Genomic DNA, 22690 nt, shown 5'->3' with positions numbered 1-22690 from the left:
CTTTAACTCGGGCTCAGAGGTTGTTTCAGACCGTACAAGGTCTCACATAAATATGCGTGTCTGATGGGTAGTGCATTTGACACTGACGGTATATCATCAAGATTTGACCATCGTATTCGTAAACTCTGCGTGTTGTCGATTTTACAAACAATATGATTTTCTTGAGCGTGATTCGAACATGAAAAAGGACTCGATGATAGCATGATACGTTAACTGATTTGGCTACCAGACACTTAACAGTAGGTGATAAGTTGCAATATTTTAATTTTACTGTGCTGGCGATAACAAGCTTGATGAAACTGCCTTGCTAATGATATGAACACCAACATTAATTATATTAACTTTCATATCAGCGATGGTTAAATTTAGCTATTCTACCTACTGAACCAGTCTGTTTTCATTCTACTAATTTCTCTTTAATTTCTTTCTATTTATATAATGTAGCTACTTTTTAATTCAGTATGAATGTATATTTTGCATAGTTTTATCTGTACATATTTTTAGCTAATTTGATATCTCTCTTGATCGCTATTCATCCGTCCATCTAACTACGTATGTGCCTACCTACCTTCCTACCTTGTTATCTATTCACGATCTACCAAAATAAATCATGTCTATCTATCTATCTATCTATCTATCTATCTATCTATCTATATATATATATATATATATATATATATATATATATATATATATATATATATATATATATATCTATATATCTCTCTCTCTCTCTCTCTCTCTCTCTCTCTATATATATATATATATATATATATATATATATATATATATATATATATGCACACAGAAGTACAAGTGAATATATTTTGGGAAATACATCCTCGCTGTCTGAGCAAAACGGATTCCTCCTGTTGCAGACTGAATCGCAGTATAAGATATTCCAACGTAAAAGGCTGATCTGTTTATCCACCCTCTCCCCACTTTCTCGATGCAAATGTCCAGGGTCAGAGGCAAGCACTCTCTGATTCTTAGCGGTACTCTATAATCAATAGACGCTCCTGTATAGAACAGAATGACTAATACTGCACCCAATTTATCTAAAGTCTGCCATTCGCGTATAAATGCTTCCTCCCTTCCAGCATCAATTAGCACGTGCCTACTTGGCAACGGCCACCAAGGTATGTGCTGCTATTCACGTCATAGGCAGAAAGCTATCAAATGTATAGTTCTCTGAACTCAGCAAAGCGGAAATAATAGTACCAATGGAATCAGAAAGACAAACTAACAAAACTGCACAATATATTGGATGATTTTTGTACAATGAAGTTGTGGTGATGTAAAAATTTATTAATTATTTGCTTGACATTGATAGACATGTCCTATGATTTGTTTGAAAGAGGACCAACTGGGCCAAATTATTATATTTTGGGAAGTTCTACTACCGTACTGCAATATAACTGATGAGAGAAATGGCACGCTACCGGAGAACCAAAGCCCAAATCACTCAGGTGGATGTTGAACTGGCGGAAAGGGAAGATTCTGTAAGTATTTTTTATATGGGGACTTTAAATATGAACTTATATCTTGTGTATCAGGGGTGCTCGCAGAATTATTTTCGGTTGGGGTGGGGGACGTGTAGTGGTCAGCTAATACGTTTTACAGATGAAAGCGAAAACATGTTCAGATGTGAAATTGGGGAGGAGGAGGGGCAAGTGCCATCCATGCACCTATGCGCTGGAGCCCATGTTATGTATGTATTACGTATGTACGTATGCATGTCTGTATGTACGAGTATTATTATCTTGTATAAATGTATGTCTATGTATGTATGAGTATGGTTATTTTCTTGCTTGCAAGTGTGTATGTTTGTAAGCTTGTTTTTTTGTGAATGGTTATTCTTTATATGGGTGTCTGTAGTTACCTACTACTTGGTGTATTATAAATTGTTTACATTTTGCCTTGTATGATAAGATCGTATAATGATATATATATATATATATATATATATATATATATATATATATATATATATATATATATATATATATATATATATATATATAGTTTCAACTAGTTTATTTCAGTTTTAGTTTTATTCCAGCATCCGCAACAAGTTGAAATAAACTAGATGAAATATAATAAATTTAAAGGTTTAATTCCTGTAAAAGTAGCCATGTAAAGTTTTGCAAACACAACGATTTTTGTGTTTTATTTGTTTGTCTTTTTATGGTTTGTATATGCCTTTGAAAAAGACTCATTAAGAGTGAAAAGTGCTCAGACTAATTAGATACTAGTTTTGCACTGTTTATTGTCAGTTTATTGCATTTTCTTAATCAATTCCTGACACACGTGATCTCTTGCTGGATCCAGTGTACTTGAATGGTCGGTTATTCGCCATATATATATATATATATATATATATATATATATATATATATATATATATATATATATATATATATATATATATATATATATATATATCTGTGTGTGTGTGTGTTGTTTTACAAGAGCGAAATATTTTAATGGGACACATGCTCCCAGACACTATTATTGAATATATTGACATATTTAATAGGTCTTAAGTACACATTTTAATAGGCTTTATGTACCGATTTTAATAGGCCTTATGTACACATTTTGATAGGTCTTACGTACACATTTTAATTGGCCTTACGTACACATTGTAATAGGTCTTACGTACGCATTTCAATATGCCTTACGTACACATTTGAATAGGTCGTATGTACACATTTAATAAACCATTCTTCTTCACTTTGCAAACATCTTAAGTAACCCACTTATCCTCTTTTTTTCTTCTTTTTTTCTGATTGTATATCGTTTAAGTGTGTTATCGAGTATTTTCTCACTGAAGATCGGAAGCAACATAGCTGTATGTTCTTCGTGTTCTTTGTCTGCGAAGCTAGATCAGAATTGCAGAAATAGCCAAGTGAACACATAATTCATTCTTTCTTGGTGTTAAAAATAGGTAGCTTAAAACACGAGACCGAAGTACTTCTTGTGAACTTTATGACGATGTGCCACAAGAGAAAATCTTAGACTAGTTGAGGGAATGCGGTTTATGTAAAACAAAATGTCTATATATATATGAAGGATTATATATGTTGTACTTTTGTCTTTTATTTTACATATATTTTGCAAAGTTTAACATCTTTACCTTTTGTATTTATCTTGTTTTATTATATGTCTACATTATTAGGCAAGGCTTTAACTTTCTAACGCCATTTTATCACAATTATTTCATTGTTCCTTTTTTTTTTAAAATTAAGTTTTATTTGTCACAATATTTACAATCATTGTAGCACGTTTAGTGGAATCCTATGCATACATATGCCTTTGTTCACACATATCACTACCCCAACCCCTTCATTCCATGAGCGGTGAGGGTACATAACATCCTATCTGGCGGTTGATGGGGGTGATACCCCGTTTCGATGTTTTCCATGAATGATGGTTTATAAATAAAATATATGTAATTTTTATTAAATTCCAAGTGCAAGACAGGGTCATCAACATATCAATATGCCCCTAATTGATCACATCAACACACCAATATGCCCCTAATTGATCACATCAACACACCAATATGCCCCTTATTGATCACATCAACACAACAATATGCCCCTAATTGATCACATCAATACACCACTATGCCCCTTATTGATCACATCAACACACCGATATGATCCCAACTGACCACATCAACACATCAATATGCCCCTAATTGATCACATCAACACATCAATATGCCTCTAACTGATCACATCAACACACCAACATGCCCCTAATTGGTCACATCAACACACCACTATGCCCGTTATTGATCACATCAACACAACAATATGCCCCTAATTGATCACATCAACACACCACTATGCCCCTTATTAATCACATCAACACAACAATATGCCCCTAACTGATCACATCAACACACCACTATGACCCTTATTGATCACATCAACATACCGATATGATCCCAACTGACCACATCAACACATAAATATGCTCCTAATTGATCACATCAACACATCAATATGCCCCTAATTGATCACATCAACACACCAATATGATCCTAATTGATCACATTAACACATCAGTATGACCATTATTGATCACATTAACACACCGATATGATCCTAACTGATCACATCAACTGATCAATGGCCCCGTAAATGATCACATCAACACATCAATAAGCCCCTATTTGATCATATCGGCCTTGCCACTTCCAAGATGTGGTTTGGTCTGCTTTGGTTCGGTTTAAGGTTTGCTTTGGTCTGTTTCGTTCGGTTCGGTGTTTACCGGCACCGCAGTTCATTAAATGTTACGTCGTGAAGAGACAATCCAGATAAAATGCCTTTCCAAGATATACACAACATGACTCACGTAAATAATACAGTTCCCATCGTAAATCTATGCAAACACCATCATATTAAAAATTAAATAACAATTTCTGAGTGCTCGTGATCAAACCTATATTTATCAGAATAGATGAAACCTGGATGTCGGCTTTTCTGCAGAGAAAAGGCTATGAGCCGCGGCATTTCTGGACCTGCATGTGTTTGAAACATGTGCTTTCGATTCCGCACCAAAGAGTCAGGTGTTATTTTAAGTAATGCGTGTTCCAAACTCAAGAGTGTTAAAGGACTGAAATTCCATCAATAAAAAAACGTCAATTTTTTCACGTACAGTAAGGATAGCTCTGAAAAGATTATTTTCCTAAACAATAACTTACATTATTAACCAATCCTGGCCAACCAAACCCATATATACTAATATTTTATGTTCTCCCATTTCCAGGCTGGATACCATTTTTCCATACAGTTAGTACCGTGTGTCCAAGAGCGACCGATCTATCCTGGTCCTTGCAAAATTCGATGCCGCATCCTTCTAGTCGCAAACTCAGTATGCTAACCCTTGAATCCATTTGTATCTAACAAGCCACATTCGACAAGATTTTACAGAGAATATAGCGTCTTTATCTACTGGAGTATGACCCCCACGTTTTCTTACTTTCATGCAGTAAATGAGACTCGAAATTAGGATCTTTTTTAAAACTAACCCAGAGGATCTTTAATTAATATTTTTATGTAAATCAAACAGAATTCAGTTCAGTTTCTAATTTGACGTTCGTTATTTATTAACATCAACTCAAAACAATAGCAACTGCATTTTAAAAACAAGACTAGCGAAAACCTGAATGTAATATTAAGTTCTGTATCTGCTTCATCATCAGATCTTGATGCCGCAATTTGCAGTGCTTCTGAGGAAATGAATTTCTGTTCTGGTTTTACGCATCCCTCATCTATTATGTGTAAGGAGCTTGCATTGTGTGAATTCAGGGACCATTTGTGAAAATTTTGATACCTATCAACAAATGAAGTACCCCATCTCTTATCGTATTTCTGCGAATACTCAGTGCAGAAACTAGACAGCATCACAATCTTTCCTGTGTCATATTTCAGCCATTTCTGTTCTTTTCCCCCAGTTTTTGGGGTACTTTATTTGTTTCTTCTCATAAAAATATTTGCAATCGCGCTCTTGTTTTTCATCATCTAACTTCTGCTATATCGGTGGTTGCTGCGCACCATACGGATACGTTGACATGATTCCAGTTGCTACCGCACAAAGCTTGTCATGTTTATGCTTATTAAGACCCCATTGTCGTGCATAATTCTGTATTTATTAGTGAGCTGAAGAACGCGACCTCTTCAGATTGTTCGATACTAAATTGAGACCCTCTGCCATTTGTTATCGAAATAACGAATTCATTTATTGCGGGCAGTACAAACGGCTACTTCCACTTGCCCGACGATTGTTTTGACATCAATCGTACTAATTACTTGATGAGTGGATGACTGTTTCAAACACGTCCATTTGCGCCTCGAGCATTTAGTTGCAGGGTGTTGGCAGGTACTCAATCAACGCAACAAACAGATCAATTAATTGTTAAGGACTTGGCGACTCGTCACCACTTCTTAACTACATGTATTATGATAGAGACATGCGGTAATTTTCACTGCCCCAACGGATTAGTGACTGCTAGTTATTCGTGGACGAAATCAATAGTTGCTGGCTAGTGGATTAGCGTTTAATTACTTTGTTAATGTACGTCAGATTGCCGCATCTGACCGGAAAATGTAACGTTGTGATTGGAAGATATGAGCTTACCCCAAAAATATGACAATACAGTTTCACAACTAAAGTTTCAAAATAAGATACAGTGAACAACTGTAAATTTGGGAAGGAAATAGCATTATATATATATATATATATATATATATATATATATATATATATATATATATATATATATATATATATATATATGATAATTAAAGGTATCAAAAACGATATTTGTAAAAGTAAAGAGAGAGTGTAGATGATTAAAAAAGGAATGAAAATAAGGCACATATAGATAGATGTGCAAAGATAGACAAATGGAGCCATAGATAAGTATTCAGAAATAGCTCGATTTTAAAGATTGCGAGGCGTTCGGGTCAAAGACCTTGAACTGAAAAATTTAACTTAACTAGAAGAGAGGTGTTCACATAATTTTATTAATGTCTTAATGTAGCATTTATTTGTTCCCAGGATACGCTAGCAGATTTATTTCCGCAGCAATATCAACAATAATAGCACACTGATTTATCTGTATTCACGACTGGATGCCTTGAGAACGCGATGTTATTTATTGAATTATTTGCCAGCCTGTGAGTATGAATCGGTCTCCTGTAATACTAGTACGTAAACAATAGATAATGAACGCTACTTGTTTGAACTAGAGGTTTGGTAAATTGACACTTTAACGATATCCAGGTGGCTAATAAATACATACGTGTGGAATTGATTACCAAACACATTTGTTGGAAAATATGTCGCGAGTTATATTATTAACAATTTTTAAATACTCATCTTAAAATCGGGGACACGCGTCAAAACAATCTTTAAGATGCAATCTTTTGAAAGTCGGCAAACTCGGCATATTTCGGAGTTTACTCAACACCTGCCCGTGGCATGGTTGGGATTTTAAGTAAAAGAATCCCGTATAATTACAAATATTACGAGTAAAATGTAATCGATAAGCTACGATATATTTTTTAACTCTCTATTATCATGTTAGCGCGAGAAAGTGCGAGACTGAACTCTACATTGACTAAAGTTTACAAGAAATGCCAGACTTTGAGAGTGTGTCATGTGAAATAAAGGATCGACGAACGAATGAAAAGGAAGGCAGTTATCTAATAGAAGAATATGTACCTTTTAAACATTAAATACAGGTAATTATGTCTAATCTGCGTCGTGATCTCAGAGTATAATATTTGTAGAACAAAGCATGGCGTACTAAACCCCACCCCACCTCTCTCTCTCTCTCTCTCTCTCTCTCTCTCTCTCTCTCTCGCTGTTAATATTTTCAACTTGAGCTTGCTGGATTTGGGAAAATTGATTTGTAATATGGTTGGTTACCATTTGAGTATCCTGGGTGAATTATCCCCATCCAGAATTGTATACGACACAACTGTCGATCTCTTGCCAACACTGTTGATAAATAGTAAATACGAATCCCATGTTTGACATAAAGATAGACAATCTGGCTGACGAAACATGTGACTCACTTTCTTACCTGCTGACTTGCTTATTTGCTTTTTTAAATGTTTTTGTTTAAGACGCTGTCAGCATTTTACCGGATAAAGGAGAGATGCAATTTTTCGGACTGAGCATGATTTTTGTGCACTTGAAATGTGGGACACATTGTTGGTGCAGAGAATGACATGTAGTTCTAGTGTATTTATTAGGTAGGCTATGATATTCTGGGATGGAGGAGAGGTCGAATTTCAGTGTTACATGACGTGCGAAAGTCATACTTCCCCACTGCATATAGAGTGGACTCGTACCTGGATGTAAGCACACAATAAATATACTAGTATTGATATGCAAAGTGCACACTGAAGTTGTAGAAACTTGTTGAATTTTTCTACTAAGAAAGGTATAAAACAAAGTTTTTCAGAGGCTAGAAAGTCCACAGTATACAACATGCTAATGGAAAGAAATTGCTGGGCACGTGCAAGAATCTGGTTCTGTTTCGCAGGAAAACCACGAAAAATCTGTTGCTCTAGGTCACTCGTATACTTTGAACGTTTTGCTTACAATGCATGTTTTCCCTCTAACGCAATTCTCTACACACCAGCCTTCGTACCATTGGGAGTACTCATTTCAAAATTGTGATAAACGGTTTGATTCAAGTGTGAACACTCTACACTGGTTCCTATGAAAAAAAAATACTCCCATTGTGGCATCAGAGCGCCTAGCGAGGCGGCTGTTAGTACCATTTGTATATGTCTTTGGTATGACTTAGCCTCGGTTCGAATCCGCAACCTCCCGCATTCCGTATTCTGTGCAAGTATGTCCCATTATCAGTATGATCTTCGTGAAACAAGGTGCTGCGTTTTTTTTTTTTTACTGTGATACAGTTGGGATATTAAGTTGTCATCTATCTTTAAACCGAATAAAATTCGAGTTCAGTACAGAGGTTAGGTTACATGTGCATTAAAAAAAACCCTGACAAGATTCGAGCTCAGCACAAAGTTAATTTTTATAAAAAGTCCTTACAAGAATCGATCTCAGTTCAGAGCTAAAGTTTCTTGTGCATTAAAATATTCGTGATCAGAATTTATGTCTATATAGAGTTATGGTTCTTGGAGCATTAAATAGACTAGCCATCCTCGGCCAGTTCCGTCAAGTCGGAAAATAAAGCCTGAGAGCTGTAATTCTTCACCATTGAGAACTATGTTCTGAACAACTTACTTTTGCATGAGCATTGTGGTGGCGGAGGAAGACAAATTCACAACCGGAACAGTCTCCACCTTATATAGTACATTCCGCCAAAGGCAATTCACGAAACACATCAAATCAATGTGTATTTCTACAACCACATCCGAGGTTATTTCTCGAGCTGACGGAAATGGCTGAGTGACGTTCCGATCGATTCCTAAACAGAATCGATCTCAGTACATAGCAAGTTTCCTGGTGCATTAAATATTTCTAACGGACAGTGCATACGATTACGCAGGAAGCTCGTTCAGCGCACATTCCTTGGAGTTTGTCGCCACTGACTTAGAGTCCCTTCAGACCAACCAAATCTTCCTGTTCCAGACTTTAGAGGTAGATGTTCAGAAGTGTATTTATATTCGCAAAGCAAAAGTCCTGGAAGTTATTGCTTCAGGGCCTCCTGTTGTCTTCACCACAATGGATGGTGTTGTAATTTAGGCCTTGTCCCTGAGTCAGATAAGGTTTTTACAAGGATAAGTTATTTATTTTCATATTCTTTTCGTCCATAAAATTCAGAACCTTTTGCCTTTAATATGTTGCTAATGTTATTAATCTACTCCAGGCACATCTGACCTATTGTATGGGTCAAAATATGTGGAACATCTGTATACGAAGATATGACCAGAATATATGTGATTCGGAAGTCACAATACTTCTATTTCTTGATTTTTGAAAGCGTTTGTAAACGTTAATTTCCACTTTTTGGGACATCTTAGTCTGGTTCCTTTCTCCGATTAAAAAGTTTGAGAATCAGACAATGTAGGTTTATATAATACGAGGATGTTTACATATAAGTGTCTCTTCTCCATTTTACATCGTCCATTTCGGTGTATTTGATATAAAACATATCATTGTGGAGAAACAAAAAATAAACCTGCTTAGAAACCATTTCAAGCATTTTAGAATAAACCATATTCCCAATGATTACTTTAGTTAGAGGGTCTGCACCAGTTGCCGCATAGTGCGTATTTATTTCTTAATTGGTTGCAGTAATTTTCGTTGGAAGAGGAATATAAACTGAAATTTAAAACATCTCTTCGAAAACCCCAAAATACTGCAGAGTATCTATAATTATCGTGCGTTGCATGGTTCCCCCTAGCTTACAAAACCGCTGGTATTTTGATGGATCTTTGGCCCTGTTTCCCATGGAAAGTAATGCAAAATTACGAAAAGCAAACAGCCATTTGAAAATGTAAGGGGCCACCAAGGAAATATAATGGACCAATTAGCTCAGTCTCGTAATATTTCACTTAAAGCAAAGCAAACACTATATTTATATTGGTCATATATGGTCCTATTCAACCAAGAGGACAGGGCTTGCATGTCGAATCCACGATTAAAGTATTACCGTGAAACGTATGCCCCTGACCCCAATTTCAAAAGATTTAGTGAGAAGTTCGTAAAATGAATTGCCTTCGTTTCATGATTTTTCCAAGGAAAAAAGACCCCCGAGGTGTTAGGAAATATAAGAAAACAGTAGAAAAAGAAACATAATCGGAAGAATTCACATAAATTTTCTACGAACGTGACCTTGACCCCAAGGCCAAAGAGGTTAGCAAGCGTGCCGTAGAATCAATAGAGTGATCTACTAAATAAAGTCAAATGCAGAGACTTTACACAAAACCTTAACGCAAATTTTATGTTATTGTTACCTTGACTACAACGAAACAGGCGAGGCAGCATCTTGTAGACTGAATTGGATTAACTTCATAATGATTCATCCCGAGTGTGAAGAAAATCTATCAATGGTTGAGAAAATATCGGTAAATGAAAAATTCGTAAGCAAAACAACGTGAATATTATACGACTCTAACTTTCATCTCAAGGTAAAAGGGTCGAGCCAGCATTTCACAGAATGAATTGCCCTGGTGTTTTCATGGTTCATCTGGAGTATGAAGAAAACTTATCTCTGCGTTTAAGAACTATCAAGAAATGGGAAAAAAAAACTTTAACCAAAACCGAAGAGCAATCTTTCCATGACTGTCACCTTGACCCCAAAGTCAAAGATGCGACGGAGCGTGTCGTTGAATGAAATGTCTTACGTTCACAATGTTTTATGATAAGTATGATGCGTATCTAAGGGTTTAAGAAATATACCTAGAAACAATTTTGACGACGACAATGTCATTGAAATGTGACTGCTCTTATCGAAATAAACGAATTCATTTTAACTGTATATTGCTATTTTTTCTTGACAATGAATAGCTATTATCTAAGGGAGATTCTTTCATTGTGCGACAACCGGTTCATTGTGACATTTGGTGAAAACCTGTTACACAACAGTAAAATCCCAGTCTAGTTCAACGGCATGTCGTATCCATGTATTAAAAGAAGAATTGGAAAAGCAGACATTTTATGGAATAAACGTTAATTCACGTCCTGTTACTTAGAAATTAGTAACCGTGAACGAAATAGTACATCTTTACCCAGAGATTACAAATGTAAATTTGGTGAAGATTCTCAAATGCAAATGTATTGGACTGCTTCCAAGTGAAACAGGCCATCTTTGGCCTTTCTGCCCTGATGGCAGTGGCAAATCATGCGAAGAGATAAATGGGCATGTTTCATATGAACTTTAGGGACCTGTTCATCCACACCTCTAGCAGACTTAAATATTGCTGGTGTTTTGTCTAATTTTATCTTATACTTACTTTATAACGGGTTTACCCGAATAAAACAATCTTGATTTTATTTGTTCTTGATTATAGACACTTTCCCGACGCTGAACCAAACTAGTTGAACGTTGTTGTTTTTCTTGGGTTTTTTTTTTTTTTTTTTTTTTTTGTTTTTTGTGTTGCTTCCTAAGAACTTTCTTTGTTCTTTGGTTTGATTTGTTTTCTTTTTTGAATGGAAGTGAGAAAGGGGAGGGGACGTGATGGAGTGCGTCTGAATCTACGAACCTACATCTGGATCCGTCACTGTTTTGTAACCGTGATTTCGTCAGTGGTCTCGATATGTCTCTGACTCATGTTTATTCAACTTGGCACTTGACATTTGCAAAACTGACATTCAATGGAATTTAATGGCTTGCTATACGACTTAAAATATCAATGATTAATGTTAGCGGTCTTTCTTGTTAACAGTTGTTTTCTAGGTTGAGTAGGGCTGCCCACAGTCGTGCCTGGGATACGATATTATCATTGCAGTGCCCAAAACTATATTATCCTGATTCTATAATCCGACGAGCGTCAATGAAAGCCAGGAGTTTTGCCAACTTATCTGATCACAAAACGTTTATATCTCCCCAGAATTATATGTGAGATTTAACGCCAGGTCCGACCCATCGATCTTCATACCTGATAATTAGCTGTGTTTCGATCCAAACTCATTGCTTGTCCTATATTTTTATAGACACTCTACGTTTGCAAGGCTTCTCCTAAGCTTGTCATCATGCTTATTTACGATTAGAAGTTGAAAATAAACCTTGGCAGCTGATATCGATAGTTGGACTAGTTTCAGAATCGGGTTGATATTAGGGTTAGAAAAAGTGACCTTCATTGACAGTCACTACGCATGCGTGAAAAAATAGTATTTGACCTTGAAAGGATGAATACAAAATGAGGTAATTTTCTCGCTTAACTTGACTCTGGTAACTATAATCCTTTTAAGGAATTCTACTAAGACCTATTCATTTTTTTAAAAATTGGATTTGCATTGTTCGCCCTGGTGGAAACACTTTTACTGGGTCTAACAAGTTATTTTCAGATAATTACGTGCTTTCGACCCGTTGGCATTTTAAATAATTTCAACTTTGGCTTGAAAGTCTGCAAAGAAAACAAAAAGTTATTCTTGGATGTGATATACTTACATATCTGCTCCAGTTTTCCTGTGCTTATTTTCTCAGAAGCAATATCTACAACTAAAACAATTCTCATAAACTTTCGCACTGTACCGCCAACATTTTAAACATACTCAAGACTAGTCATGCGGTCACATGATCATGTCAAAATTTAATATAGTCTTTTATAGACTTCGTCTGATTTAAAATAGGACAAAATAACTTTTATAAAGGTTAGATTTATTTATAGTCAGCATGATTTAAAACAAGTCAGCATAAGCCTTTTACCGACATGACATAAAATACAAGACAAAATATCAAATATACAGTGACATCGTAATACTTAGATATATTTGGACAAAACACTTAGCACTTAACGTAAAATAAAAACAAGTCAAGCATTTTAAACAGGCAGTAATTAAAAGGGAAAATGTATTAGATAACTAAGAAAACACTTGTTATGGTGATTTGAAGGATAAAATACAAAGGCTGTGTTACTTATTATAATAGGTTAAAATAGAAATTTAAATTAAAAATCTAAGCATTAATTTAGGATTAAAAACATACTGAGGCGAAGATTGTAACACATTATTATAGCCGGCAAGTTGGTGGTTGGTGGGATTAGCGTTGGGGTATTTTTTTGCAGATATTATATTTACAGTGTTTACCATTCCATGATAAAATTAATGATCTAAACAAATTAAAATTTGATTGTTCTCTACGATGATTAGGTAGCTCATTCCACGATGATTAGGTAGCTCATTCCACGATGATTAGGTAGCTCGTTCCACGATGATTAGGTAGCTCATTCCACAGAATTGCAGCTGCACATCAAAGGCAAAATTTTCATATGCTGAGGTTTTAATGCTTGGGACATCTAAAATGTTTTAATATCTAAAGCTGTATGCATTGTGTTCAAAACATATCACATCATCCAAATATTTGGGAGCACATTTATTCAGAATTGTGAAGGTCTCTAGAGCCATAGCTCAAAGTCTTTGCACCTTCAGGATTGGCATTTATGCCTTAAGTAAGGGTTCATAATAACTGTGTTATCACCATACTTAAATATCAGAGCACGCTCTTGTATTCATCATACACAAATCGCAAAGCACGCGCTTGTGTGATCATCAGACACAAATCTCTGAGCACGCTCTTTTGTTTTTTTTTTCTTTCTTTCTTTCAAGCGTAGCAGTATTCAATGTCACTGCAAAAATGACAGTCATGTGAATATAAATACCAGTGTAAGGGACAGAATTGTTAGGCTAAGGTACACAATTGTCAGGCTAAGGTACAGAAGTGCCAGGCTAAGGGACAATGTGTGAAAGAGTGTTAGTTTGTTGTCTTGATAATTCTGACCAGAACGTTTCAAGACAGCTGCCTTGAAGCTGTCCTACAAAGATTTTCCTTAAAATGTAATCGAACTGTTCTTTCAATGTCAATTTCTAGCAGCTTAACAGTTTATGACATCACTTCTTATGTTAAGTACAAGCTTCATACAGAATATCGTTTTCAAACCACAGTGCTTAAAACCATTCCGAGTTGGCTTGCATCTTGTTCGCAGTAAAGCAGTCAATCATAATGTTGTACTCTGTTTTACGTGTGTCAGTCAGAGCATTAAGTCAGATGAGGGAATGTGTGATTTTGATTTTTAACGTATCTTTTAATACTTGTTTAGTTCATCGCTACGATGCGTGCAGTGTGACAGTTTGTAGTGATGTCTAGCACTGGGACATCAAGCTACAGACACGTAACATGATGTCCCACCTAGTCACATTATCCTCACACCAGGCCCACCAGTCCTAACACTAACCTCTTAATGCTGAGCGCCAAGCCGGGCAACTAGAAGTATTTGGTATGACTCGGTCGGGTTTCTTACCCGCGACCTCCCGCATCAGAGGCGGACGCTCTAGCCACTAGGCCACCGTTGCGGTCCAAGGTGAGGAAAATAACAAAGTAGTATCATCAGAAAAGTTATATGAAGAGCCATATTTAAAAATTAAAATAATATCGTGGATAAAGACATTAGAAAGCAAAGGTTTGAGGATTGACCACTTGACGAACCCCTTTATGAATTTCAAGTCGTCTACTCAAGACACCCTGTGTCCTAATTTTGCTGCTTCCGATATGACTTAGGGCTCAGTAAGAGCCCCACTGAGTCATCTGACATACCATAATCCCTTAGTTTGCAAATGACAATATCTTCGGGGAGGCAGTCAAAAGCCTTAGATAAATCCACCAGGACGCAGTTACATATATGTTTTAGTGAAAGGGCTTTTTCCAGCCTTCAAGTAAACGAAATAGTTGTCTGGTATCCATGACACATGGGATACACACTCAAATATTTGTTACAATGTTCTCAGAATATCTTGTTAATTGTGTCTCAGTTGATTTCTCAGATAGTTTGGATATGATGACTAGACTGCAGAGAGGTCTATAGTTAATTTTATCAAGTCGGCTGGTGATCTTTTTCTGAAAATCTTGAGCTACTTTGCTTCCTTAAGAGGATTAGAGAAAGAAATGGACTCTAAAGTTGTATTAATTAGATCTCTAACATATCGAGCAAGGATTGGCGCCCAACTTTTATCAGTTTCGCAAGAAATTAACACACACACACACACACACACACACACACACGGACACTTTGCAGTAGCGTTCTTCGATTTTAAATTTTACATAATTTCATACCCGTCTTAATGGTTATCCTGCTTAAATTCAAAAATCGTGCCTGTGTTACTTTTGTCCGTAATAGCCTTGATAGTCTGATGATTTGAAGAGTCAAAATATTTGAGGACTGACCAAAACAAAATTATTGCTGATTTCACATATTTCTCTGGCATTGTTTACAATTTTTGTTCTTTGAAGAAGATTGATCTTATATTGACCAACAGAATGTTTATTAAAAATATCGGGCTAAATAGTTGAAATGAAGTTTCTAGAGTTAATGCCCCAGCATATCTTTCTAAACAATTTCTTCTCAGATTAATTCGTTTATATATTACTTTGTTTTCTGTAGTTTTCCCATGCTTTGTATGATCCATACAGAATGTATTTTGTAAACATATGTTTAGTACATATAGCCTTTAGTAGCTGGACAACTCCAGTGGCCTAGTGGTTAGAGCGTCCGCCTCGGATGCGGGAGATCGCGGGTTCGAACCCGACCAAGCGATACCAAAGACTTATGAAAATGGATGTAGCCGCTGCCTCGCTTGGTGCTCAGCATTAAGAGGTTAGTTCATGTTACATGTCTGCGGCATGATTCCCCAGTGCTAGACATCATCATAAATTGTGACACTGCATACATCTTAGCGATATCACTGAAAAATCGTTAAAACTACGTTAAAAATAAAAAAATCACACACACACACACACACACACACACACACACACTTTCTTCGTTCTCTGTACATATAAGTATATATAAGTATATAATGGAGGCCCCGGACGGCTGAGTGGTCCAAAGCGACTTTGTCAAACATTGCAATCACACCTCTGTGTGTGTGTGTGTGTGTGTGTGTGTGTGTGTGTGTGATTAGGATTTGTAACGTACCTTTAAAAAAATTCAGTCATATCGCAAATATGTCTGCAGTGTGGCAGTTTATAGTGATGTCTAGTTCTGGTGCATCATGCCGCAGACATGTAGCGTGACGTCCCATCCAGCCACATTATCCTGCCATCAGGCCGACCAGTCCTAACACTAACCTCTTAATGCTGAGCGCCAAGCAAGGTACCTGTTAGTACCATTTTTGTAAGTCTTTGCTATGACTTGGCCGGGGTTCGAACCCACGACCTCCCGCATCTGAGGCAGACGCTCTAACCACTATGCCACTGGAGCGGTCTTGTCAGAGTGTGTTCAAGTCTCAGGATCGGCCAATATATGTGAGAAACTTTGCCAGTAGATTCACGTGGGTAGTAGATTCCCGCGGGTCGGTGTTTTTTACTGGAGTTTTCTGGGTTCTTCTTCCACTAGTGATACTGGCCGCCATGTATGGCCTATCGTGTGCTGAAAATGTCGTTAAACCCATAAGGACATGTTTAAATGGCTATAGTTAGCGATGTCTGAGTTTACATATTCCGAGTCAATACCTGAAGACAGTAAATGAGTATTTTGTAAATCATTTACATAGTGATGCACATTCAAAACTTTGAAACTTTATTCGCATTGTTACCACAATTGGCATTGTCGGACAATGCAAAAATTGAAGAAATAAATAAATTAAAGATTTTGACACAGAATCAAACGTATCCATAGAGTAAGTCCAACTGAAATAAAGGTTTACATAAAATAGACTCAGTTAAGACATTCCAGGCTAAACGTCAAGCTTAGCATTGTGTGTTACCTGAACTGTGAGACTATTTTCTCAATAGCTATCAATGCAAACTAATATTAATCTTTCCAGCTGCGTAACCGCTGACCTCAAAGCACACCATTTTAACTCTTCTGATGCCAATATTCTGAACCACGATTTCACACACATGCATTTGTCGTTAAAGATAGGTTATAACTAGGGCACAGAAAGATTTTGGACTGTTGTATTTTTTGTTCGAGTGTGAGGAATAACTCAGCGAGTTAGAAAATAGAAGCAAACGTACAGAGCTTTCCGGTGGGTGCAGCAAAATCCCCGGCAATAGCTGTCCGCAACTTGCGGCAGATTGAGCGTGCCAAGCTTTGTTGTTTCATTCTTAATGCTTGTGCTTTTCAGGAAGGACCGATGTGCTTCGGAACGATCTAAGAGATGGTGTGTTTTCGATTAAATTTTGTATTCTTTAGCAGCGGCAATTTTCAAGTCTTTTCTTTAGAAAGCGTAATCATTTATTTATTCCGAGAAAGAAAAAAAAAACAGAAGACAAAGACTTTTTTAAAAAATCTTCACTCTCGCAAAATTTATATTTGTAAATTGCATCGATTACTGCAAAACAAAAATTGGGAGGGGTGAATGTCGTTACATCCAATGTATGTTGCTTCTGTTTCCTTCCTCCTTCTGTCTGTCTGCGTATGTCCATGTTATTTGGCGACGAAAAAACAATGTCATCATCGGGAAGAACATGAACATCCCAGCGCCTACTTTACAATGCATTGGAATCATGGTTATTTTATATTGGCATACTTTGTTTATCATTTACCGTTTCTTAATGTATTCAAAGCGTTGGAAAGCTATGGTGTTTTTGTTTAATTCTTATTTTGCAAAGCACCAGTGAATTCCTACTAGTATCTACATTTGTACAGCGTGAGGGATTTATATCGAACGGCTGATTAGAAATTGCACATGGGCACACCTAACGGATTAGTACTGCGTCCCGACAATCATTTAATAGAGATGAATACGCGAATTAAGGTGAGGGCAGCACAAGTTATATATAGATGGTTTGTGGATTTTTGTTTATTGTCAATTGAAACTTCGATGCACACGTGGTACGGTTAATTATAATAATCAGAGTATTTCTAGCGGCTTTTAAGAATTCTGAAATACCATTTAATAATTCATTGCTACATTTTTCACGCGAAATTAAAAAATTACAAACGAACATGTTTACTACAGTAAACTTTTACAGCACTGAGTTCAAGGGAATCCTACGCTATTTAGACTTACAACAAAACATTTTGGTTTAATGACTCCTTGCTGCGGCTTCTAATTACGACCGTTGATGTTTTTCAAACTAAAACATCTCGTGTTGCGACAGTTTCTAATCAAAGTAGGTGTTTTAAGGCACTCAGCAAGCATACATCTCATTAAAGCAATTTAAATTTGTATGTACCAAAAATAGGTGTTCACAATCACGTATACTGAAGCTCAGTATTAACCGTAGAACTGTGAACCGTTTTTGAAACATCGTGCTCTAGTCATCAAACCTGCCACGTGACATGAGCTTTAGAGAAACTATTCTGTGATATACAGTGGGGATGGAGGTTGGTGGGGACTTGAGCTCTTCCTCTTAGAAATGATTCAAATTACAAAGACGCAATACCGCATAAATTTGTCAAAACTTAGGAAAGTCATATTGTGATTACGTAAGATGTAGTTTAGTTTTATCCCAATGCCCTATCATTAGCTCAAGCATTTTTAATTTCTCCCATTAGTCTGTTTGTTGGTAACACTAGCCATTTCTTGAACAATGTGGCACGTTCACTGATCAAACTTTGTACGTGGATACATCAACAAGATGGTAACTAAATCATACCATAAATACTCAGTGTGACCTTTTCCACATTCGGAGTGACTCTTGGATTATCGGATAACTGCAATATACTAGTGCCTTTTACTTATTGTTCAAGCACATCAAATATTTCCTCTGAGAGATCGGGCATGTGCATTGCAGGCTTGTCCCAGAACGTTCCTGTTTTGGCAAGAGATTCCTGTTTTAGCTTTCGTGAAAAATGCGAATTTAAGAACTCAGTCGTTATATCAGTTTGTTTAATTGCAATTTATCTCTCATATACGGGCAAAATTATGCGAAAGAAGCCTAATGTATTGTCGAAGATATTGAATATTCTTTCATTTAGCAGCATCACATGGAACATCTGACTTTTAACTGATGCTATTCTTAAACAATAACTGTAAATTGACGTAATGTTCAGTGTTTTCCATGTACCATATAAAAGTGAAGACTTGGCATTTTGTAACTGGTCGACATTTATATATGCAAAATGTGATCTGCCAATTATCGCGTTCCAGCACTTTTTAAAAAAAATATGTAACACCTAATGGATCATTATATTAATTTGACATAATTATTTTCTTTATTTGATAAGTGAACCAACAGGCTTGATAACACATTGGGCAGATTATATTCAAACTGTTCCATCATGCTTGAAGTAAAATAGCTAATGCAAAATACAACGGCAAAAATGTCCAAATTTATTTACTTAACAGTAGGTAATACTACATATTGTCTGGTTGTATTACAGTTGGAGAGATTTTAAGGACATCATATTTATCGTTTCTTGTCGCATAATCGTCATCGTCTAAGTGGCGAATGACTATATTGTTTTCGCTGTTGTTCCTATCTCAAATATGGATGAAAAGGAACATGCTGATAAAGATGGTACACCGTGTGCAATATTCGCCATACTCACTATTTAACTGTACTGCATACCACATTAGCTTCAATTTACAAAAGTATAGTGCCCTTCTGTTACATTCTACATTCTTAAAAGACTGAAGGGGCCACAACTACAAATGAAGTTTTGCAGCTATGTTAAAATCTGAATCACTGCCTAAACCCGTCCAAGTTCGACAAAGCGTCTATATTCGCTTAAAAGTCGAGCCCTACTGCAAGCAGCATAATTCCAGATCTGCCGTCATCTGATGCGCCAGCAGATCAGGGTCTATGTTGTTTGTTTTATAGATTACGCCTGATAAAACTGTCTGGACTCGGATCAGCCAGTGTATAATACGACGGCAGACCTATGCCTTTGCAGTTGAAGTCGACTTTTAAGAGAGTACTATGGTATTTCGCGAACGCACTAAATGTCCTTTTTATCTTCGAGTTTCTGGCATTTGTATTAAGGCTTTACACTTCGATACCTTTAATGTAAAGATACGTATCGAAGACATCGACCGGATATATATATATATATATATATATATATATATATATATATATATATATATATATACACACACACACACACACACACAGGTCCGTCGCAAGTACGTACAGGACGAAACTGCGCCCGTTATTTACAATTCCATTTTTGCCACAGTTCCAAGGTTTTGGCTGGTGGAGGGTGGCTACGCTTTCTTTATTCGTTTTGAAGGTTATTTTTCTTTGTTTACTTAGCACGAAGTAAATACTTTTCCTTTATCGCTATCGTGGTACGTGATTTAACGTTATTTCTTTGTACGTATATTCTGACCCCTACACAAAGCTTGCCTATCTCAAAATGTATCTGTACTGTTCTTTATCAAATAATATACGAGACATAATTTATATTTTTATATATATAGACAAAGGCCACCATTTTTATTTACTTAACCAGAAGGAAATATATGACAAAAAGTCTAATAATATTCGTATTATGATTCGATGGAGAGAAAAAAATTGCACAGTTGGAAATGTAAGAATTTCAAAACAACATGAGTAGGCGATCACCATCTATACTGAAGACGTGCCCAGTGAATGAAAAGTGTCCCACCTCTTGACCTTTGTCGAATGTTTAGTCATCTGGTCAAATTTATGATAATAGATTATTAAAGACTTTGTCTGTCTAACCAACGTAAAGTGTTTCCCATACCTTACGCATAATGAGATAAATACAAGTTTTACTTTGCTTGTTATGGCTTGGTTATGTATCGTTAGCCTCGCCCCTGGAAGTGTGCTATACATTGTACTAGTTCTCGTAGTGTGATCGCATAATATATCCCTTTTGTTCCAATATCATTTGTTTAGTCTGTGTGGAAGGCTAATATATGCTTCCCAAACTTCACAACTTCCGATGTTTTCTCAAAACCGCTCACTTCTATCTTGGCATTGTGTGATTGTGGTCTGCATGCTAGATTTACTTGTCTCCCAAACTGAAGAGCTTGACAACACGTCAATCTGCGCACCGCGAAAATTGGACAAGGGAGGCTCTCCAAAAAGCATGAGCAATATTACTTTTTGAAATAACATGTGTGAAGACATTTTTACTCAGAATTTTACGTAGTTTAAATTATAGCCAGTGGTTAGACTGGAATGACCTTAGCAATTCATGAAAATAAAGAAAGTATTGGGGCCAAGTGTTTGGAACTATTTTGTTTTTCTTAACATAAGAACGTGTCCTCTTAGCTGGTCGGCGTAGGGATAATATCCAAAAGTAGATAATAAATCGCCAATTAGCAGAATCGCATATTTAGCGACTATGGCGAAGACTGGATGCTTCCAGATAAGGTTACTAGCAAACGATCGTCATCCCATTTTACCAAGATGTGCATTCTCGCAGTTTCTCCTATATGTGGTCATCAAAACTGGTTATTTTGAACAAGACACACGGAAGCAAAATCAACTTTAAAGTTATAATTATAGATACTAAGCCCGATTTGCGTTCTGTTTGTGTATTATGTTTGGTAAGATTCAACTAATTTATTTCAGCTTCCAAATACAACATAAAACCAACGGTAAATCTGCTAACATGCCACAAAATGGCTGCTGATTACATAATTTGGAATATATCCATAACATTTTTATGGAATAGTTTTAAAGAATAATATGTTGTTATCAATGCAAAATGACTTGAAATTTTTTAACCATCTCTGATGCTCGATGCTTTGAACCTAAAGCTACCTCTAAACGTTCATCTTCGCTAGTCAAGGTTCCGATATGATAACCCTATCTACACCTTGGCAGATCGAACATATATTGTTGTGCTTCGTTCTAGCTACATCTATTGGACGTCATGATTAGTCAACTAACCAACAACGTGTAACAGTGGTGTATTGTACATCGGCCGACAATGGAGGAGACAATTGACCTAAAAGGATATTTTGTAAGTTTAACTTTGAAAGTATGACTACGTACCAGTGGGAAACCATTACAACTGTATGTGAGTGAGCGGTATTTATAGAAACACGGATCGGCAGTGGAAAACTGGTTATTTATCAGTCCATTCAGGTTGTGTTCTCCCCTTGTCTTGATCATGTAGGAAATATGTTCAAATGTGAACAACTTAATTTTGATTGTATGCGGTGGGTTGCCGCCGCAGCCAATGAAATTCATAATCCCGAAGCAACATAAATATCTGCTCGATAAGCCAACATGTAGCTAGGGTTATCATATCGGAACCTAGCGAAGATGCTAATCATTAGGTACAACAGTTTTAGCTCACAGGAATAGATTTGAAGGGGAGTTAATCAAAGAAGTCCCTAAATATTTTAGGGAGCAGTAAGTATTTGTTAGGGTTGGGGAAAAAATTTGAAATGATCTTACATATAAATTTGACCCCTCCCTTGCGTGGTTTCATTGCATATCATACACTTTAATAATCAAATGTACAGTACTATCCTACATTTAACTTTGCACAAGCATTGTACCATACATTTTTGAGTCCGTATAAAGTCATACTGCATCCCATTCCAAGTTCCCCACAACTCCTTCATATTCCCACAAATATAAATTCCCGTG

The 22690-nt window shown here is 36.4% G+C and overlaps 1 protein-coding gene across 1 annotated transcript in view; it reads left to right on the top strand.

Annotated features, from left to right (window-relative positions):
• The first annotated feature begins 1128 nt into the window (after positions 1-1128).
• LOC149779074 (uncharacterized) overlaps positions 1129-22690 on the top strand; it is a 77991-nt gene continuing 56429 nt past the window's right edge. The window contains exon 1 of the mRNA XM_089939627.1: positions 1129-1502. Coding sequence (XP_089795753.1) covers positions 1422-1502 — 81 coding nt within the window. The 5' untranslated portion in view covers positions 1129-1421. The remainder of the gene's footprint in view (positions 1503-22690) is intronic.

Source organism: Sinohyriopsis cumingii, chromosome 17 (genome assembly GCF_028554795.1).
Source record: "Sinohyriopsis cumingii isolate HCF-2022 chromosome 17, ASM2855479v2, whole genome shotgun sequence".
Lineage (NCBI taxonomy): Eukaryota > Metazoa > Mollusca > Bivalvia > Unionida > Unionidae > Sinohyriopsis > Sinohyriopsis cumingii.
This window is presented reverse-complemented; position numbering and strand designations above follow the sequence as displayed.